General features: G+C 41.6%; 1 protein-coding gene across 12 annotated transcripts in view; it reads right to left on the reverse strand.

Moving 5' to 3' along the window:
* Nucleotides 1-402: 402 nt before the first annotated feature.
* Nucleotides 403-17588, reverse strand: part of plch2a (phospholipase C, eta 2a) — a 136514-nt gene continuing 119328 nt past the window's right edge. For 7 of the 12 annotated variants that reach the window (XM_086024627.1, XM_086024619.1, XM_086024642.1 and 4 more), the window contains 12 exons: nt 17273-17425; nt 16258-16356; nt 15186-15286; nt 14804-14892; nt 14372-14554; nt 13021-13128; nt 12714-12838; nt 12509-12593; nt 11379-11525; nt 11140-11219; nt 7137-7509; nt 403-2964 (listed from right to left, as the gene is read on the reverse strand). In XM_086024627.1, coding sequence (XP_085880753.1) covers nt 1394-2964; nt 7137-7509; nt 11140-11219; nt 11379-11525; nt 12509-12593; nt 12714-12838; nt 13021-13128; nt 14372-14554; nt 14804-14892; nt 15186-15286; nt 16258-16356; nt 17273-17425 — 3114 coding nt within the window. In that variant the 3' untranslated portion in view covers nt 403-1393. Of the gene's footprint in view, nt 2965-4115; nt 4145-4540; nt 7510-11139; nt 11220-11378; nt 11526-12508; nt 12594-12713; nt 12839-13020; nt 13129-14371; nt 14555-14803; nt 14893-15185; nt 15287-16257; nt 16357-17272; nt 17426-17588 lie in introns of those variants that run through there. The other 5 variants (XM_086024661.1, XM_086024668.1, XR_015085868.1 and 2 more) reach the window with 5 other exon arrangements.

Raw genomic sequence — 17588 nt, forward strand, 5'->3', positions numbered from 1 at the left:
GGCTGCTCAATAAAATATGGTAGGTCAACAATAACTCAACATCTACTAAAGAAGGAACCACACAACTGAAATTCTTCAATGAAGTGACTCCGCTCCTCTGTGTCCAACGCTTATCATCAAAGTAAACAAAGGAAAACCCGATTTTGTTTTGCAAAGGTAAGAGTATGAAACTATTATTTAAAACCTTTTTTCAGGACTGTAAATAAAGGTTTTATGATGACAACCATTTGGCTCTGCAATAGCTTAATTCAGAGGTTTGAGAATTTTGACTTTCAAATCCAACAAATTGGGTGTCAACCATTATCCTGGGTCAGAATGTGTTCAACCTCAGAGGTTCCACAGTTTTTTTTAGTCACTGATCAGGAGCACCTGGGGGGGAAAAAAAATGAAGAGGAACTTACATTATTTTTGGAAATTTATTCATTTAATTTCACATTGTTAAATTAAATATCGCCCCTAAAATGTTTGCACAAATAACTGGCATGTAGGTACAAACAATACAGCAGGCCAACAAATAAACATGCTTTGTTTTAGTAGCATGGACTATGCAGAAGAACGAATTACAATGTGATTCTCTTGGGAACACCAATAAAGTGTCCTACAAAAAGTTTGGGACGTTAAACATCTTGATATAAAAAAATCATAGTAAAATAAAGCCCAGCCATGGGATAAATAATTCAGTGCGTATAACACATGCAGTCACCTAAAAGGGGCTAAAAAGGAGGAGTTCTCTCAGTGCTGTGACATGCTACAGGTCAAAATCATTCGCTGAAAGTTGGCAGCTTGGTTGCATTACAAGAAAGCACGGCACAAACTATTGCATAAATGAAAACTTGGATCTTGCATTGCAAACATATGAACATAGTTCATTTTCTCAGCAGGTAAGACATTAGCTCATCGTTTAGCATAAAACTGCACGTTATGTTTCACATGATAACAATGCCATCGCTCTTATAATATTGCTTGATGGTTGGGCTACAAATAATAATGCAGATAAGAATCCCACCAGTATATGTCTAAAATTCAGATGATACATTTTTGGGTTTGAAAATTACAAGAGATGACCTCTACTTTACATATTGCTACTGGATGTTTTACCTCCTAAAATACACAAACATAAGAATCGCTCAAAGTCATCATCATAAAGAGCCATTAAAAAAAAATTGTAATTTTCACTCTATCATTTGGTGCAGATTTACAGGGCTTTTAATCATTTGCTTTGAGAAGAGAAATGTATTTCCATATGTCAGGACAATGTTTCCCAATCCAGATTTGTCTGGGATCTTTTGATGAACAAAGATACCTTTTATGAACTAAAACAATACTTTTTGGAACTTTTAAAAAAAGTCGATCGCTCTGAATGTGTCGTACTTGTTCAGTTCAAGGGATCCAGTTACTGAAATCGAACCTTGTAAAGGACCTCTCTGTTTTCAGGCTCTGGGAACTGTCTTGAAGGGGGGGAGCCTAAAGACGTGGCCAGACTGACCATATTTGGGCTGGCACAGGGACTCCTCGTTATGCAACATGCCCCTTCAGGATTCCCCCTCTCCTCAATGGGGCAAGCAGTACTTCCGTTGACGTTATCAGTATGGCCAAAGCTTGTATTGCCTTGAATCAAGCTTTGGAGCCTTTGCCTTTCCTGGGCCTTCTTGGCTCGATTCGCAATGTATCGCACCCTGCTTTGGCTCCTGGAAGATGACCTCCGAATTGATTGTGGCCCATCGAGAGATTCCTCCTGATAATCACTTGGTCTGTTTTCAGGGGCAAAGTCACTCGCCGTGAGGGGCTCCACATCAGTCAGCCTCCGTAGCTGCTCCGCCAGGTCACTGTTTGGTCGGGCTTTTAGCGGGCTGCCCTTTCGAAGATGGTCTCTAGTTGACCTAGTGATGAAGCTCCGGCTGATGCTGCGGTACTTGCTGTCGAAGTTACAAGAAATATCATCTGATGTGAGATCCCCCAGGCTTTTGGATAGGGACACGGGCGCTGTGGTTGGAGCAGCTGATGAATTCCTTGCTGATGACTGCTTGAGCCCTTCCATGAAGAGCCGACTCCAGGTATGCCGTCTTTGAGTAAGTCTGTTAGTCGGGTCAACAAAAGATATCTGGCGCTGCTGTAGACTGGGAGACGTGGAACACTCAATCTGCGTAAGATTAGGGTTCGACTTGCTTCTGTTGACTTGCAAGCTATCAAAAGAGACGAGTGCTGAATGGTGACAGCAGGCACAGGGGGGGTCGCAATGGACGCTTGTTTTGGCAAGACTCTTTTTGGCCAGGTTGGTTAGCGACGAGTCAATGACAGTGTCACTGGATGAGATGCTGGAGGACGACGACATGCTGTCTCGATGGCTACCCGACTCGAGCTTGCTCCAAAGACGGTCGTTCAGAGTAGCGTCCGTGCATACTTCTGGTACTACTGACTGGGCCCTTTCTCGAACATGCCCATCGCTTTTTGTTCTTCTTATTGGTGTGTATGACGACATATTGTTGACCGTTCTGCCTGCCTCATGCAATGCTGCAGCAGACGTTTCTAATCTGGGCTCAGACTTCACCACTGCTACATAATTTGTCTCATCTGTAAGAGCTTGCAGGTTTTCTCCCTGGCTTTTGGTGTGCTCTAAGGATGATTGAGTACTTATGACTGTTTGGGGAGCTCGGGTGCACTCCATCTGGATATTTTGCTCAGCAGACGTCACTGGGAGAGACACTGTCCGAGTAAGTGCTTTGAGTTTTTTGTTTTCTAGATTTACTGGACAAGGACTGGTGGTTAACCGATTTGAATGAACTGTCAAATGGGATTCAGCATTCATTGGAGTGGAGGGTGACCGCGGCAATGATGAGGAATGCTGTGAGGAAAAGCTGTCCTCGGGAATGGTGACGGAGCTGATGAAAATTGTCTTCTTAGCATCCTTGGAATTTTGTGCAGGAAATGGAAGTGGAGCAGTTGGACTCTGCACTGTGGAACAGTCTGGGGGGGACAAAACAATGATTAATTTGATTATTGAAACATTCTTTTCATTTGAGTTAAGTGATTAGGTGCGTTACCATTGCAGATACTACATTGGATGAATAAATACTGAATTTGTCACATTTGCGAGATAAGCTCCACTCTAAAAGTATGGGAACAGTGAGGCCTATTGGCATTGGATGTACATAACTTGAACGACTTTGTAGATTTTTTGTAACAAAACCCCATACATTGAGGTGGAAAAAGTACCAGAACAAAAATAAATACATTCAAGTGACTTTATAGTTTGTTTCTTTTTTTAATTTTTGTTGCAATAACTGTTTCAAGCCTGTGGCAACCTCACATAAACTTTTACATGCTTCTTTTGTGAGTTTTTGCTAGGCTTTCCCCTCGGTGTCTTTTTTTGGATGGTGTGTGTGTGTGTGTGTGTGTGTGGGGGGGTACACCCTTCGGTCTCCTCTTCTGCAGGTAAAGGGCATACTCTATAGGGTTTGGAACCACACAAAGTTTCTTCTTTCCCCTAATTAACTCCTGGTTATTTAGGCAGTGTGCTTCCTCCTGTATCGTGCACGCAGAAAGCGTAAAGTTTCTGTTCACTCAAATCTGAATAATGGTATGCATGTTTCTAACTAGAATACACATTTTCAATGAGATTCCCTTGACATACAATGAAATAGTTTGGATGGACAATGGCATGTTATCACTTCCTGTAACATTGTAATCATAAAGCATGTTCCCAGAAGGCACTGTGTTGCTTTTTTGTATTGATTTCAAGGTCTCCAAATGAAAAAATGTCAGTTTAAGCTAACTTTGGTTTGTTTCTATTTTATTCCCGTCTCAAGTATTTCTTCTTATAACTGCCCTTTCTGGGCCTGTGGCAGCATGACTCAGTATTGAGACCAAACTTGACATGGCTATTTTATTTTTTCCACTGATGTGATTTTGGGTTGTGCAGCATCGAGAATGTATATTTTCAAATATTTATTTCAAACTTAAATCAACCCCGACAAAGAAAAGCAGCCACAAAAACACAAGTGAATGGAGGAGGAAAAAGCTGGGTAAGATGGAGAGAAATATGGGTGAAGTGAAGATGCACATAAAATTGTATATAGTGAGCTGAGTATTTGGTTGTGTGCATTCAGCAGGTTTACCTGGCTCTGGTCATCCCCTCAATTCTGCACTAGGAACAGAGAGAGCGTGCAAAGGGAAAAACAGGAAAAAGGAGTTCAGCAAAAACTGGAAAGAAAAGGAGATGGGGGGTGGGGGGCTAGGGAACAGCTTCCAGAGAAAAGCATTCATCAATAGAGAACATGGACTGACATCACCATAACATGGAAATAGAATTACCGGTAACAATTATTCAACACTGTAAAGAGATACCGGTAGTTGCCCGCAAAAATATAACCCTAAAGCATCTCAAACTTCCCTAAAATGCCTCCAGAAAATCCATTACGGTCACAGAAACGTAGCCTCGTTATTCTTTACTAAAATCAATTGAAAGCTAAAAGAAAAACTTAAATCATATTTGGATGGTTGCACTGAGATGAGCCCTATTCGTAATGAATTCAAAACTTACCATTTGTGTTATCTGTTAGACATGGGGAGTATCAGATTGCGTATTTTGGGCAAAGACAAAACACAATTTGAATCAAATATTTTAGCAGTGATAGAGTCAATTTTTGTACACACTTTTGGAGAAAGCTTTTAAATAAACTCATTGCTAAAGGAAACTAAGGCTAGGTTCTCACCGCAGGCAAATGCGACCCAGATCTGATTTTTTTTGCCCATATGGGACCTGTATCTGATTTTTTTATGACAGTCTGAATGGCTCAATTCCGATTTTTTAGAATGCAACCTGGGCCACTTTCATACGTGGTCCTAGATTGGTTAAGTATCGGATTTTTGGCAATGCGACCGCAGTCTGAACGGCAAGATCGCATATATCGACATTGAGGTCATCCCGAGCCAAAAATGTGCTCCGAGTGGGCGGAGGGAGAGTGCTTGGGGCAGGAAGATCGACTCTGCAAAGTTGTTTTGACTTTATATTTGACTTTTAATTTTATCCCACTTGAACCATGAAGCATAAAGTAGACATTTGTGGTGATAGTAGGAATTCAGCCACGGTTCCGATTTTTTTACACGCGCTTACGAAGTGACGTCATCTTCAGTGACGTCTCCATGAAGTGAGATTGAAAAGCCTCGCCTCATCATACTGTATTTCTAGCACCTACCTAATCGCTTCACTGTAGAAATGCCCCGACACACTGGACCACATTTACTTCCGGAAACACTATGTCGTGAGGGACCTCATCTCTTTTTCTGCGCATGCGGGTCACTTTAGGGACACATATATTCATACATGAGGTCGCATTTATGATGTAATAAGAAGGCTTACACCAAAAAATACGAATTGAGCATTAAGGCCTGTGGTGTGAACCTAGCCTAGGAGGATTTTAAATAAAGTATGTTTGGACACAGGATGCTGAGGTTTGTGCTTACTAGGAGAGCAAACAGGAGGATTACTACAGTGACGGGAACATGAAGCTTCACTCGTGATATTTTTTACTCCTCTGGATGGTGCTCCTGGTTTAAAGTGTATGGGAGACAATTTTTACAAATGTAACATGTTGTATTTAACAATAAAATGTCCATGTCGAAATAAAAGGTTTCTCAAATCGATACACATTAACCAAGTATTTCCTTAATTTAGCATTATGCTTTGAAAATCTTCCAGGTGGGGCGAAATCATGAGGAAGGCGGATATGACATCATCGAGCTTCTTCTCTAACTTGCCGGCTATCAAGTGTGCTTGTCGTGGTTTTTCTTTGGATTCATTTAATTTCTCCGTTAATTGAACAATAAAAACGAGCAACCAATACTTACCGACAGCTTGTCATCGACATTTTCAGCGCCTGAAGACGACGACGCTGGGCCAGTGATGTCACACGCGCACTGGGTCAACCGGCCAATGGGCTGACCAGGCTCACGGGAATATTGAGTTTTCTGCTTCTTTTTTGAGGCCTTTTCATTATGTTTATACCAAAGTAATCATTGGAATCTCATTATTCGTACTTGAGCTCCTTAAAAGGTTTTTAGGGTAACTTTTTTTGATGTCCCTTACACTTTAAAGATAAATGCTACTTCAATGGATTTTATTTTAATTTCCACTGCATCTTTAAACCACGAGTGCCATCTAGAGGAGTAAAAAAATTAGCTGGTCTGTGAGGATATGGGGTCGACTTGAGCTAATCTAAAACTGATCTACCGTACAAAGGGCGACTACACAGCGTCCAGCTGGACACTACGCCTCATCAACATCTTACCAGCGAAGAACAGGGGTGATTTATGACGCAACTCCTCCATTTTCTGGGCGAACAGGGCATTCATCTCACGTTGAAGAGTGCCTACCGCCCTCTTGCGGCTGTCAAGGACAGAACTTCGAGGCAGCACCGGGAGGGAGTCAAAGCTGCTCAGGCTGCCAAAGCTGTCACAGCTGCTGCTGTCATCACTGAGTGAGAGACTTTGCTTGCCGTCACTGTTTGCATACGGTATGAAGGCAGGGCCACACACGGTACCATATTTGGGTATTGTCGCCTGATGCCAACGGAGGTTGGTCCGACAATCTGGTGTGAGGCTCTGCACTGGTGTGACAGTGTTGGGAAAGCGTCTACGGGGAATGTTGCAAGACAGGGCATTCCTCTGCGATGCATCAGGCAGAGATTGGAGGTGCTGGGCAGCCAGTGTTTGCCTTGCTTTGGATCTGGGGAAAGGCTTGGGTCGAAGGAAAGCCTGGGATGAGTACCGAAACTGGGCCTCCTCGGAGTGGGGAAGTGACTGTGAGCTTGGCGGAGAAGCTCGGGGCTGACACTGAGCTGTAGGTTGTGGCTTCACTATTTCCTTGTTTGAACAATTATTTCTTTCCTGGTCCTCTGCCAATTTTGACTTGAATCCCTGCCTTTCCTCAACACCACCCTTTCTTTCTGCGTCCGGACTCTCCTTGGAGCCGATCACACATGTGATACAGTTAGAAGACATTCCCACCCTGCTCGAGCTGTTAAGTGAGACTCGAGCAAAAACCCCTGGCTTCATATCTGGATCGTGAAAACGTAGTCGGCTGGCCCGTTTCAAAGGCTCACTCAAAGGACGCCGATGAGCAAAACGAGGGCTCTTACCTTTACCCTCAGCGTGAAAAGTCCCATTGGTCTCAGGGGGTTCCCATTGGCCCTTGGCTTGGCGGGATGCCAGTGAATCGCCATTGCGGAGTTGCGGTGGTGTCGGCTGGTGAGAGGAGGAAGCGGAGGCCTTGTCCTCAGACTCTCGGTCCTCACTTGTGCCCTCCGAGTTGCAGTCTTTGGTGTTAATGGTGATCTCAGGGAGGCCCTTCTTGACTTTGGGCTGACCTTTGGTCGGTGCGCTGGCGGTGCGCCGCAGGAGGTGGGCACCAAACGGTTGCTTACGGCTCTGCTGTGCAGCAGCATGGCTGTCTAGGGAGGCCTGCTTTGGATTTCTGTGAAACAGGCCTTTTATGCCGCTGGCTGCTTTGGCCTGATGAAAGCACAACAAACAAAACTGTCAAACACATGGTGAATTACCGCGGAAACATTTCGAAAGACACAGAGGGTAAAGCAAAAATAAATGGCATGCTACCATAATGCAGATAACACTGGTACACTGCATTATTGTAGTAACACACAATCTTTGAGGAGTGAACATGCTTAGTAAAGGAGTAACTAAACACAAATCCACATGTACTTTCCTGTGACACAAAACCTGTCACTCAGTGTTTACGAAGACCTTTCAGTTGTACGCCATACTTCCTCAAAGTGAAATGAAATGATTAGCAATTTAGTTATTGCTTCTCGCGTATAGAACGACAATACACACAATGATAGTTGTAGTTAACATCTGCTTAAAGTAGATATACATTTACTGTATATAACGGCTCTAGATGATTAATTTCCAAATTCTCAGCCTTCTGATGATCCAACTAAAGAGCAATGGATGCTTGAAACTTTGATGTTTTGGTTTTTATATAATTTTTATATAAAGCCAAGGCTTTTGAACACTTTTTCCAAAATTAATACTGCAATCGCTAATACTGCACAGTAAGTCAGTACAATGTCAATGAAATTCAAATGTGTGGATGTTTCCTGTGCCTAGTATATGCACAGGAAGGCTAAAAAAACAACGACAACAATGACTGATATGACAATGACAATGTCTGACTATCAATAACATCCAGACAATGTGATGACTGTGAAGGTCTGCTTGTGTCCAATATTAAATTGAATCATTCCAAAGTAAACACAGATGCAAATGAACTTTAAAATAATATTGAAAGTAGATCCAAGTAGTCCAAGTGTTGACACGGAAGTGATAGTCGCGAGGAACAAATAACAATAAAGAAAACAAGTCTTCTAAAAAAGGAGTAAGTGGCCTAAATGATCTGAATGTAAAAACTAAGCATGATTAAACTTGGGAAACTAAACTTGGGACCTGGAAACCCCTACACCTATGCTCATGAATCAGGTATTTACTTAAAGGGACTGTGGACGTAAGATGGTCTATTTTTCACTCAAAAACTCTCAAGAAAATTTTGCTTGAGAAAATTGGCATTCATTTTCAACTAAATCAATTCATTTTGGAATAATAAAACAAATGCCCCTGGAATACCCCTTTTTCAACTGGAAATCGAAATTTGAAAGACTAAAAATGATCATTGTGTCACCCGCAGCTCTACAACACGGCCAGGTATCAATACCTTCCGACATCAGACGCAGCACAAGCACAAACAGTCAGACAGTGTGGAGAAATAAAACCAAAGTAGGACAATATCATGGCTGTCTGTGTGCACCAAGAGGTACTGTATACAATGCGGCCAGCTTCCAACACTGTTTGGGAGCGAGCCAAAGAGGAGCAGGCTTGGTGAATGGGGAGTGAGGAAGTTGGTGAATCTGGCGAGTGTATTGACTTGTTTACAGCTGTTGAAGTGTCAAGAAAGATAGCATTTAGCAGCCAAAGTAACACAACCCCAAGCATCGGCCACTAAATTCACTTAACAGTGTGCAAGCTTTTTTTCTTCTTCTTTTTTTTTGGGTCAGTGGAGAAGGAGGAGCCCCTGTTCTTCTCTGCTCCATGCAACCCTCGGGTAGTTCCCTTGCGAAGAAATGCCCGCAAGACACACAATGGGCGATTTTGTGTTGGGTCTAAATGTAGCATTAGGCTCACACATTTATCTAAAAGTGGGCATTCCAAAATCTGCAAAATATCTCCAGAAAACAAGTTTACAACAATTACTGTGTCGTTTTTTTTTTTTTTGGGGGGGGGGGGGGGGATTTTTATAGCAGACATATTTTTCAAATCCAGAACTACAAAATAAGTGCAGATGTTCACCCCATTACATGGGCTCTTTAAAATGGCAACAAGGTCATATCATTGTCATTTGGCTCCTTGCACCCAAATACATGTATTAACCCATTAAGGACGGGAGCGCATAACCGCGTTTCTACCACTGGAGCCGGGAGCGCTGTTGCGTCATTCTACCTTTAAAGCTGGGAGAGCGGATACGTCGGTGTCTTTTTTTAATCCAATTCTCCGTTTCTTAGCCAATTTAATGCATCACAATATACACGTGACGGTGTCGCGAGACGGCCGAGGATGTCGTGGAATTTTTTCAAGCCATAGGTAGGCTAATGGCAGACGCCATCGATCGCCGGGAGCTCTGATAAGTAACGGCTGTGCTATATAGACGACGCGCACGACCAGTGGAACCAGTCGAACGTGATATGATATGGTTTGTAGACAATGACGATATTGACGTCTTTGTAAGAGAATAGAGGATGGTAATTACCACTCGATTTTTTTAAAATTAAAATACTGCTTCTCTTGCACTGACACATTATTTTTACATCTTTGATTGAAACAGTAAATAATAATAAATTCTGCCTGTGTGAAAGCCACATGTCGAAGCTCTTTAATTATTTTGGAATTATGTTTCTGTCTGCTACAGGGGCTGAGATATTAATCATTTTGTAAGTGTTGAATTTCTGGGAGAACTTCAGCTTTTCAAGGCTAATTCCAAAGGCGACCTTAGGTTTTGGGGAGCTGTTGGGACAGGCGCTTTAGTCCTTAATGGGTTAAAAGAGATATGTGTAAGAAAACAACAAATGTTATTAGAGGTTAGATAAAACTTGGAAACTCATAGGTTTATATTATGCAATCTTTAATCCAGATTTAAAATTCAAATTGTCAGAACTAGCAGTGAGACTAACTAGGAGTCAAGTCTAATGTAGTCATTCCTTAAAAGTAATAATGTTTCACATTTGTTTTAATAAACTGGATGGATTTAAAATGATGGCATAATCCAATTCAAAGAAGAAAAGAGAGAAGGAAGATGGGCAGATTCCCTAATTAACTATTCTGTTCTCAAACAGCTCTGGCATTAAAGACATTGGATCTACTTGATGGATCACGGAAAGTGCAGATAGGCCAAGCCTTCAATAACTCATGCGAGGCATGAGTTGCTCATTTATGTAAAGCGGACGAGTGGGATATGTGCAGGGGGAGTGTGTCAACTCAATTGGGCTCATGCAAGGTGCCGACTGGGTGTCACTACACCTGAGCTTTGATTGGCAGCTTCAACGTTCCTAAAAATGTCCTGCTTCGAAATGAATCATTTGGTAAAAGAGAGGTCCACTGGAATTACAGACAGACAGAGGCAGAGTGGGGGAGAAAGAGAGAATCAGACGGGAACAGATGAAAAAGAAATAAAACACAGGTGTGGTGGGAAGTAAGATATAAAGCACAACAAGGAGTACAAAACTTCTGAGAAAGACAAGGTTCAAAACGAGGACAATATGAAGAACAGTTTTACAAGTGACTGGACACGGCTGAGTGCACTGAAACAGAGGAAGCAACACAATTGTTTTTATAGCAACAGCTGCATTCTTTCTGAAAGTTGAAATACTAACAACAATACACACTAGCCCTATTCGGAGCCTCCTTGAACATAAATCCATCATAGTGAGATGTGGACGTCACCAACAATAAACAGGGATATAAAAAAGAGCTACACGCATCTACACTTATGTCTCTGTTTGGTTTAAAAATACTTATGCTATAATTGCTTGAGGGGGGGATATTAGTTGTCCATATGCCTCAGACAGCAATACCTACCTTACCAGTGATGTCATGTACAGCTACATGAACAAAGATGGAAGCCTCCTCCATACCTTCTAAGTACACATGGCGATAACCTGCAGACAAACCAAAGGGCGAAAAAAAGTCATTCATAAAAGATTCTCAAAGTAAATACACAGATAGGTATTTACTGCACGAGTCAGCGTCCAGCAACACACAACATATTTCACCTTAAACAACAATACATCCACACAAAGGTGATGAGTAAGTCTTACCTGGCATCATGCTGTTGAAGGCGATGGTACGCTGGCCAATGAAGTCTTGACCAATGGGGTCGTGGTCCCACACGAGGAAACGCACGAGGGCCAGCTCTGGCATGTGGACTGTAAACACCAGAGTTTCCTCCCACATCGGGTTGAAACCTTCAGGAGCATCCCAAGTGAGATTTTAGGTGTTAAAAATGGAAGGGTCCCCCCAAAGGTTTCATAAGAAGTACACAACAGGAGAGTAAAAGTAGGAAATGAAAAGTGAATGCGAAAAATTGAGACATGTCAGAGAGGGAAATGGCAGAGAAAGTAGAGTCAGGAGAGTGTCTTAGAGTGGAACACAGCTTAGCTGTGAGAAATTATTCTTGTGTGCAGACAGAAATGTCGCATGTGTAGGTCTCTTTGGACTGTGCTCATCAATAATAGATCACAACCCATACAAGCAGCCCGATGATGTTCTTTTAACTTGGGCTGCATGATCCCGGAGAAAAACAAAAATCATGATTTCTCCTTTGTTTGAATTGTCTCTTAGGATTCAGTGAGCAAATATCATAGCAAAAATTCATCATCTTACTTAGTCAAGAGTGAACTTTTTTTTAAGGTGGTTGCATTATTTTACAGTACAAAATGCTTTACCTATTTATAGGCACTGCTTTATGACAAATATTCAATCATAGCAAAATGTTTACATAGAGACTATTATTCTGTTTCTCTAATCTGATTGATCTTAGTCTTCTAAATTGCTATCAGTTGAGTACGGTTGTGGGAGGTTATTCAGTTTTCAATGTCATTGGCATTGCGCATTAGATACAGTCGAAGCCATATCTTAGGCACTGACGACACCATGTGGACAAGAACATATGTTGGAAATGGTGATTATGTGTATTGTGTACAGTTGTACACCATACAACAAAATGGTATTGACATACAGTGCAGTTTTATTAATCATTTGTTCATTCATTGATCGTGCGGCCCTGCTTTATGAAGTATGAATAAAACTTCCTCAACTAACCAGTATGTTAAAAAAATGGATTAAAAGGTAAAGCAAACTTCCACAAACCGACCTAGTTTAGAAACTCTGAAAATGAGAGTTAAAGTGCAAAAAAGTGAATTCTTGTACATACTTCCCATAAACTCACCATTATCATCCACCACTCGAGTTTGCTCCTTGGAGCAGTCCACTGGAAGGCCAATGATCTCCACTTCCACAAAGGGATCAATGATCTGACATGGGACACGGACACACCAGACCGAGGATGTCATTTGAGTGTACCACCACGCTACTGATGTGAGTACATTTAATGTTAACATACTCCTGTGAAAATAAGCATTCATGTTTTCTACCTCTCCTCTGTCCCCCAGCATAGAGTCTTTGGGTTTGGGCAGCTGCTGTCCACTGATGATCTTCAACACCAGTTGTTTCTTCATTTGACCTGGCAGTGGATCCTCCAAATTGGGATTAAAGGCACCTAAAACGTATGCAAAAAAAAAAAAAAAACATGTAGTACACATGAAAATATAACACAGTCGACTCTTGCTCTGTCTCACGACCGCCACCCTATCCTCCAAGCTACCGGAGGCCTGGGAGCTTGTGCAGGAACTTAGTTGTTACCACTGCCAACATAAAATATTGACATGTATGCATGCTCACCTTCACACATGCATCTGGGTTTGATAATGAAGCCACAGTTGCCATTGCTGTAGAACTTGGCTCTGTTGAGCTGAAGGACCCGACCCTCGGACTGGTAGTTGAGTGCAACTGAAATGCAAGTCATTCCATTATTACTATCAGTAGGATGTATATTGGTCCATAATGCGCAATGAGAGCAATGTTATAATGCACTTCATTGATTAGAGTGCCGCTTTTAAGACAATACTTACCTTTACACTTATTTACACACTGCAGTGTCTTTGGCTATATGATGCTGCTTGCAAATGGATTTTTAGTTTAACATTGAGACATAGGAGAGTCAGATTTAGGGTTTTAATGCCCTACGAACTGTTATGTCCTTGTTTTAAGTATTGACTCATGACATAGTCCACCGTTGTTCTGTGTCTACATTTATGACTGTTCTGCCTCTCAACTGAATAATCTGATTGTAAAGTATGTTGATGGGCCAACTGCCATTGGGTTGTATACCTGTAGAGTCCAATGACACATTTCATTACATATGTGAGGTGCACATTTTAAATTGAGTGAAGTGTCATCTAAAAAAAAGTTGTTGTTTTTTTAAGCTTTTAGGTGTTACCATTATAGATGATTTTAGCAGGAACTTAAAGACAAGTATTAATAAGTCACAGCAACTGCTTTTTTCTTACTCAAACTGAAGGAATTCACTTTGAATAATCAGATTTTGCTTAACTTTTATCAATGTGCAATTGAGAACATCCTGTGCAGCTTAATCCTTGTGTGGTTTGGCAGCTTATCAGAAATCGCTTATCGGAGTTGTGCGCCCACAGGACGACCGGCATCAATCTAACAGAAATAAATGACTTACAGTATACCGAGGCAAGATATTGTTTTGGGTCAAGTAGAGGCCATCCTGCTGCAAACCTTTTTGTTCTTCTCCCTTTAGACAAATATTTCCATTCTATTAAATGCTCCGCCTCTTATTTTGCAGAAAAAATTGGAAGCGTTTCTACCCCTGTGCAAACTCCAAATGAAATTTTGTCTGGCACTGTATCATGCACCTTTTCTACTTTTGTTATGTCAAGTGCTGTAAGCCTGAGTTTATTTTAATCGGTAATTTATTCTATAGAAAAATGTATGCTTCGGTCCCATTATTATCGGTCTGTTCCACATGCAGGCATGTTCTCTTCAACCTTGTTGTACATTGTATGTCGCTGAACATCTCCAATGTGGTGCTTCCACATATGTGAAAAAAACACCCAAAATTTATGAGTGCTGCAGAGCCATCGGCAACAGCAGCAATAGTTACAGTATATAATCTCTGTCAGAGAGAAGAGGGGGGGTCAAAGTCGTGACGTGTGCAAGAGCATACCAAGTTGGCAGCCTGCGTTCCAGAAGGGCTGAGGGTTGAAGTTTGAGGAGTCCACACGATAAGAAGAGGGGTAGATGCGTGAGAGCTGTCGCTGGTTAAAATGGTTGAAGGAGCTGGCTTTCTGCTGCATCACCTGATGGGCTTTGGTTTCACTCAGGGATGAAACCTGCCAGCTGCAGTTGGCTACCATTGATGACAGACAACAAATACATAAACAAATAAACTATTTAGGAAGATTGTCCAATTATATCATAAAAGGCATTTCACAATGATCCTGTCTAAGGATCATTGTTTTCCGTCTTACGCCAAATGACATGTTATTTGATTGGTTCAACATACTGTATGCTAATTAATCGAAAGATTGGCATGTGTCCGTCTCATCTATGGATTCCATCAGTAACCTAAGAGTGTGAGCAAGATTAGCGAACACACCTTGAGCTTCAACGTCATAGAGGCCCACGGAGCACGTGTATTTGACCAGGTCGGACAGGGCTCTGGATAACTTCATGGTTTTCTTCTTTCTGGAGGGTTAGAAATTGGACATATATGATGAATCTGACATATTCAAATAATGTAGAGCTGTGCTTTTGTACAACATAGGAACAATATTTTCATTTTGACAAAACCTGCTATAAAGCAGTCATCGTTCATTACTTAAGTGAGGACATGACATGAAATAGGGAGCGGTAAAGTCAACTGAAATTGAGATCTTTGATTGTTGATTGGTTGCAATTTTGTGGATTTAGACGGCAGAATGTGAATCAGGAACTATGAACAACCATAACGTAACGGAACTATAACGTGTGTGCCATACTTGTTGTGATGCAGGGGTGCTCGTGATGCACTGCTGGAGCTTTCTTGGTCCGTATCTGTGTCTTCCAAGCTTGAGGTCTTCTTCAGCTTTGTTATTTTTTTCTGTTGTGGGAACAGTAACATCACAGAATATGGATCGTCCAACTAGGGAACAACTCATCATAGTAAACATTCAGTACTGTCATTTTTGCGGCATTTTGCGGCATTTGCCTAGTCAAAGATTTTTGGGGGAGGGGGGCCTATCCTCTGTTACTTACTGAAAAAACTCAAGTATGTGCTGTTTTTGTGCTCAGGTCAAAGTCATGTCTAATATAAAAAATATTGCTTTTGCTCCATCTGCTGGCATGTATGTGCCAAGCAAATTTGTTGAACTGAGGGGAGGAGGAATTTAGCCAGGCCATAGCCTTGTCTTATTTGTGCAGAGTTTATTAAGTGTAAATATCAGACAACTATTTTTTACATACCAAAGAGTTTCAAACAAGCACATAATTGAATTGAAGGCTTCATCAAATGCTGCAGATTCCTCCTCGTATACTCATATCCATTTTTTTTTCACGCACTTGGTTTGAAAAGGATGTTCCCATTACAAAGTCACTGATATAATGACACGTGTCATTATCCATCCATCCATTAACTGTACCGCTTCTCCTCACAAGGGTCGCGGGGCGTGCTGGAGCCTATCCCAGCTGTCTTTGGGCAGTAGGCGGGGGATACCCTGAACTGGTTGCCAGCCAATTGCAGGGCACACAGAGACAAACATCCGCACTCACAATCACACCTAGGGGCAATTTAGAGTATCCAATCAACTTACCATGCATGTTTTTGGAATGTGGGAGGAAACCGGAGTACCCGGAGAAAACCCACGCAGGCACGGGGAGAACATGCAAACTCCACACAGGGAGGCCGAACCCACGACCTCTGAACTGTGAGGCGTAAGTGCTAACCAGTCGACCACCGTGCCGCCACGTGTCATTATAAATCTTCCAAAGGCTTCATATCCTCATGTCATGTTCCTTTGTGAGGGAATAACAAATACTTGTTGAGTATACACGAGAACAAACAAAAAAGCAAACCTTGCGTTTTGAGAAGCTCCCCATGAACGAGTGGCCAGTGCGCTTATTGCTGCTGGTGTTAGCTTCGTCCAATATCTCTGATCCATCCTGCCCTTTAGCCTGTTAGAACAAGTAAGTGGTACACATTTCTGAACATGACTTTGACATTCATTTGTGCTATTTTTGGGAGGTTTAAGATAATGAGAGATAAATGTTGAGTTTACTGTAAATAAAGTGGGAAAACATTATGTCATGCTTAGTTAAAAATGCTTTCTTAATGAATTGCATTGTTTTTAAAGTGCATTGTTTTACACGTTAAATATGTTCATTGAGCATAAGCAGGTGTAATGATGCTTATGTTGAGGGAAAATATAACGTGATAAATGAATAACCCAAAAACAGCACGATACACGCATTAATACACTCTCACATTAACTAACTGTTGCCAGCTGTGACACTCATTACAAAAAACACATTATGAAAAACACTTTTTCCAGAATGCGTAATTGTAATTTAGCCTTGATTTTACCATTTACTGTTTGGTGTGTAAAACGAGATGTTATTTCAAGAAGGAAATCAACCCAAACATATATTTTTTTCAAGAATATGGTTCCAGCAGGCCCACTAGTTGAAACAAGGCATTATGATAAATATTGTGGTTGTGGAATAAGAGTTAATCCACCAGTTTTTAGCCATTTTAAGGGCAGCCATTTTGTCATTTGTGTCAACTGAAAAAGACATCACAACTACCCAGGGCTCAGGGAACGACCAATCACGGCTCGGCTTCAGAAAACAGGTCAGCCGTGATTGGTCGTTACCTGAGCCCTGAGCAGTTGGGATGTCAGTTTCACTCGACAGAGATGACAAAATGGCCACCTCCTGAGATGGCTAAAAAGGGGTGGATTTTGCTGCTTAACTCTTATTCCACAAACTCAATATTTATCAGAATGCCTTATTTCAACTAATGGGCTTACATAGAACATATTGTTGAAAAAAATATGTTTGGATTGACTTCTTCTCCTTTAATCAGACATACTTTGGAGGCAGTTTTATCTAAAGGCCCAGCCGGTGGAAGTGCAGCGATGGTGAAACTGTCTGGGTCTTCTCTGTCTCGAATCTTGGACTCCTTCATCAGGTTATCCAGCTTTTTCTTCGCCATGTTCTCTACTTGCTTCCTGTTGGCAGACATCTGCAGGAGGAAGGAAAACGCATGATGAAATCCAAAAAGCAGTGATGGTGGGGTATGTTATATTTTGTATGTCTTAGAAATTATGATGGACTTGAGGCTAGATTCAACATAGATTAAGGTACTTAAAAACACGAGCAGATGAATTGTAACAGGGTTCATACAT

The sequence above is a fragment of the Filicampus tigris genome, chromosome 1 (assembly GCF_054856515.1).
Source record: "Filicampus tigris isolate MCC_2025a chromosome 1, RoL_Ftig_1.0, whole genome shotgun sequence".
Taxonomy (NCBI): Eukaryota; Metazoa; Chordata; class Actinopteri; order Syngnathiformes; family Syngnathidae; genus Filicampus; species Filicampus tigris.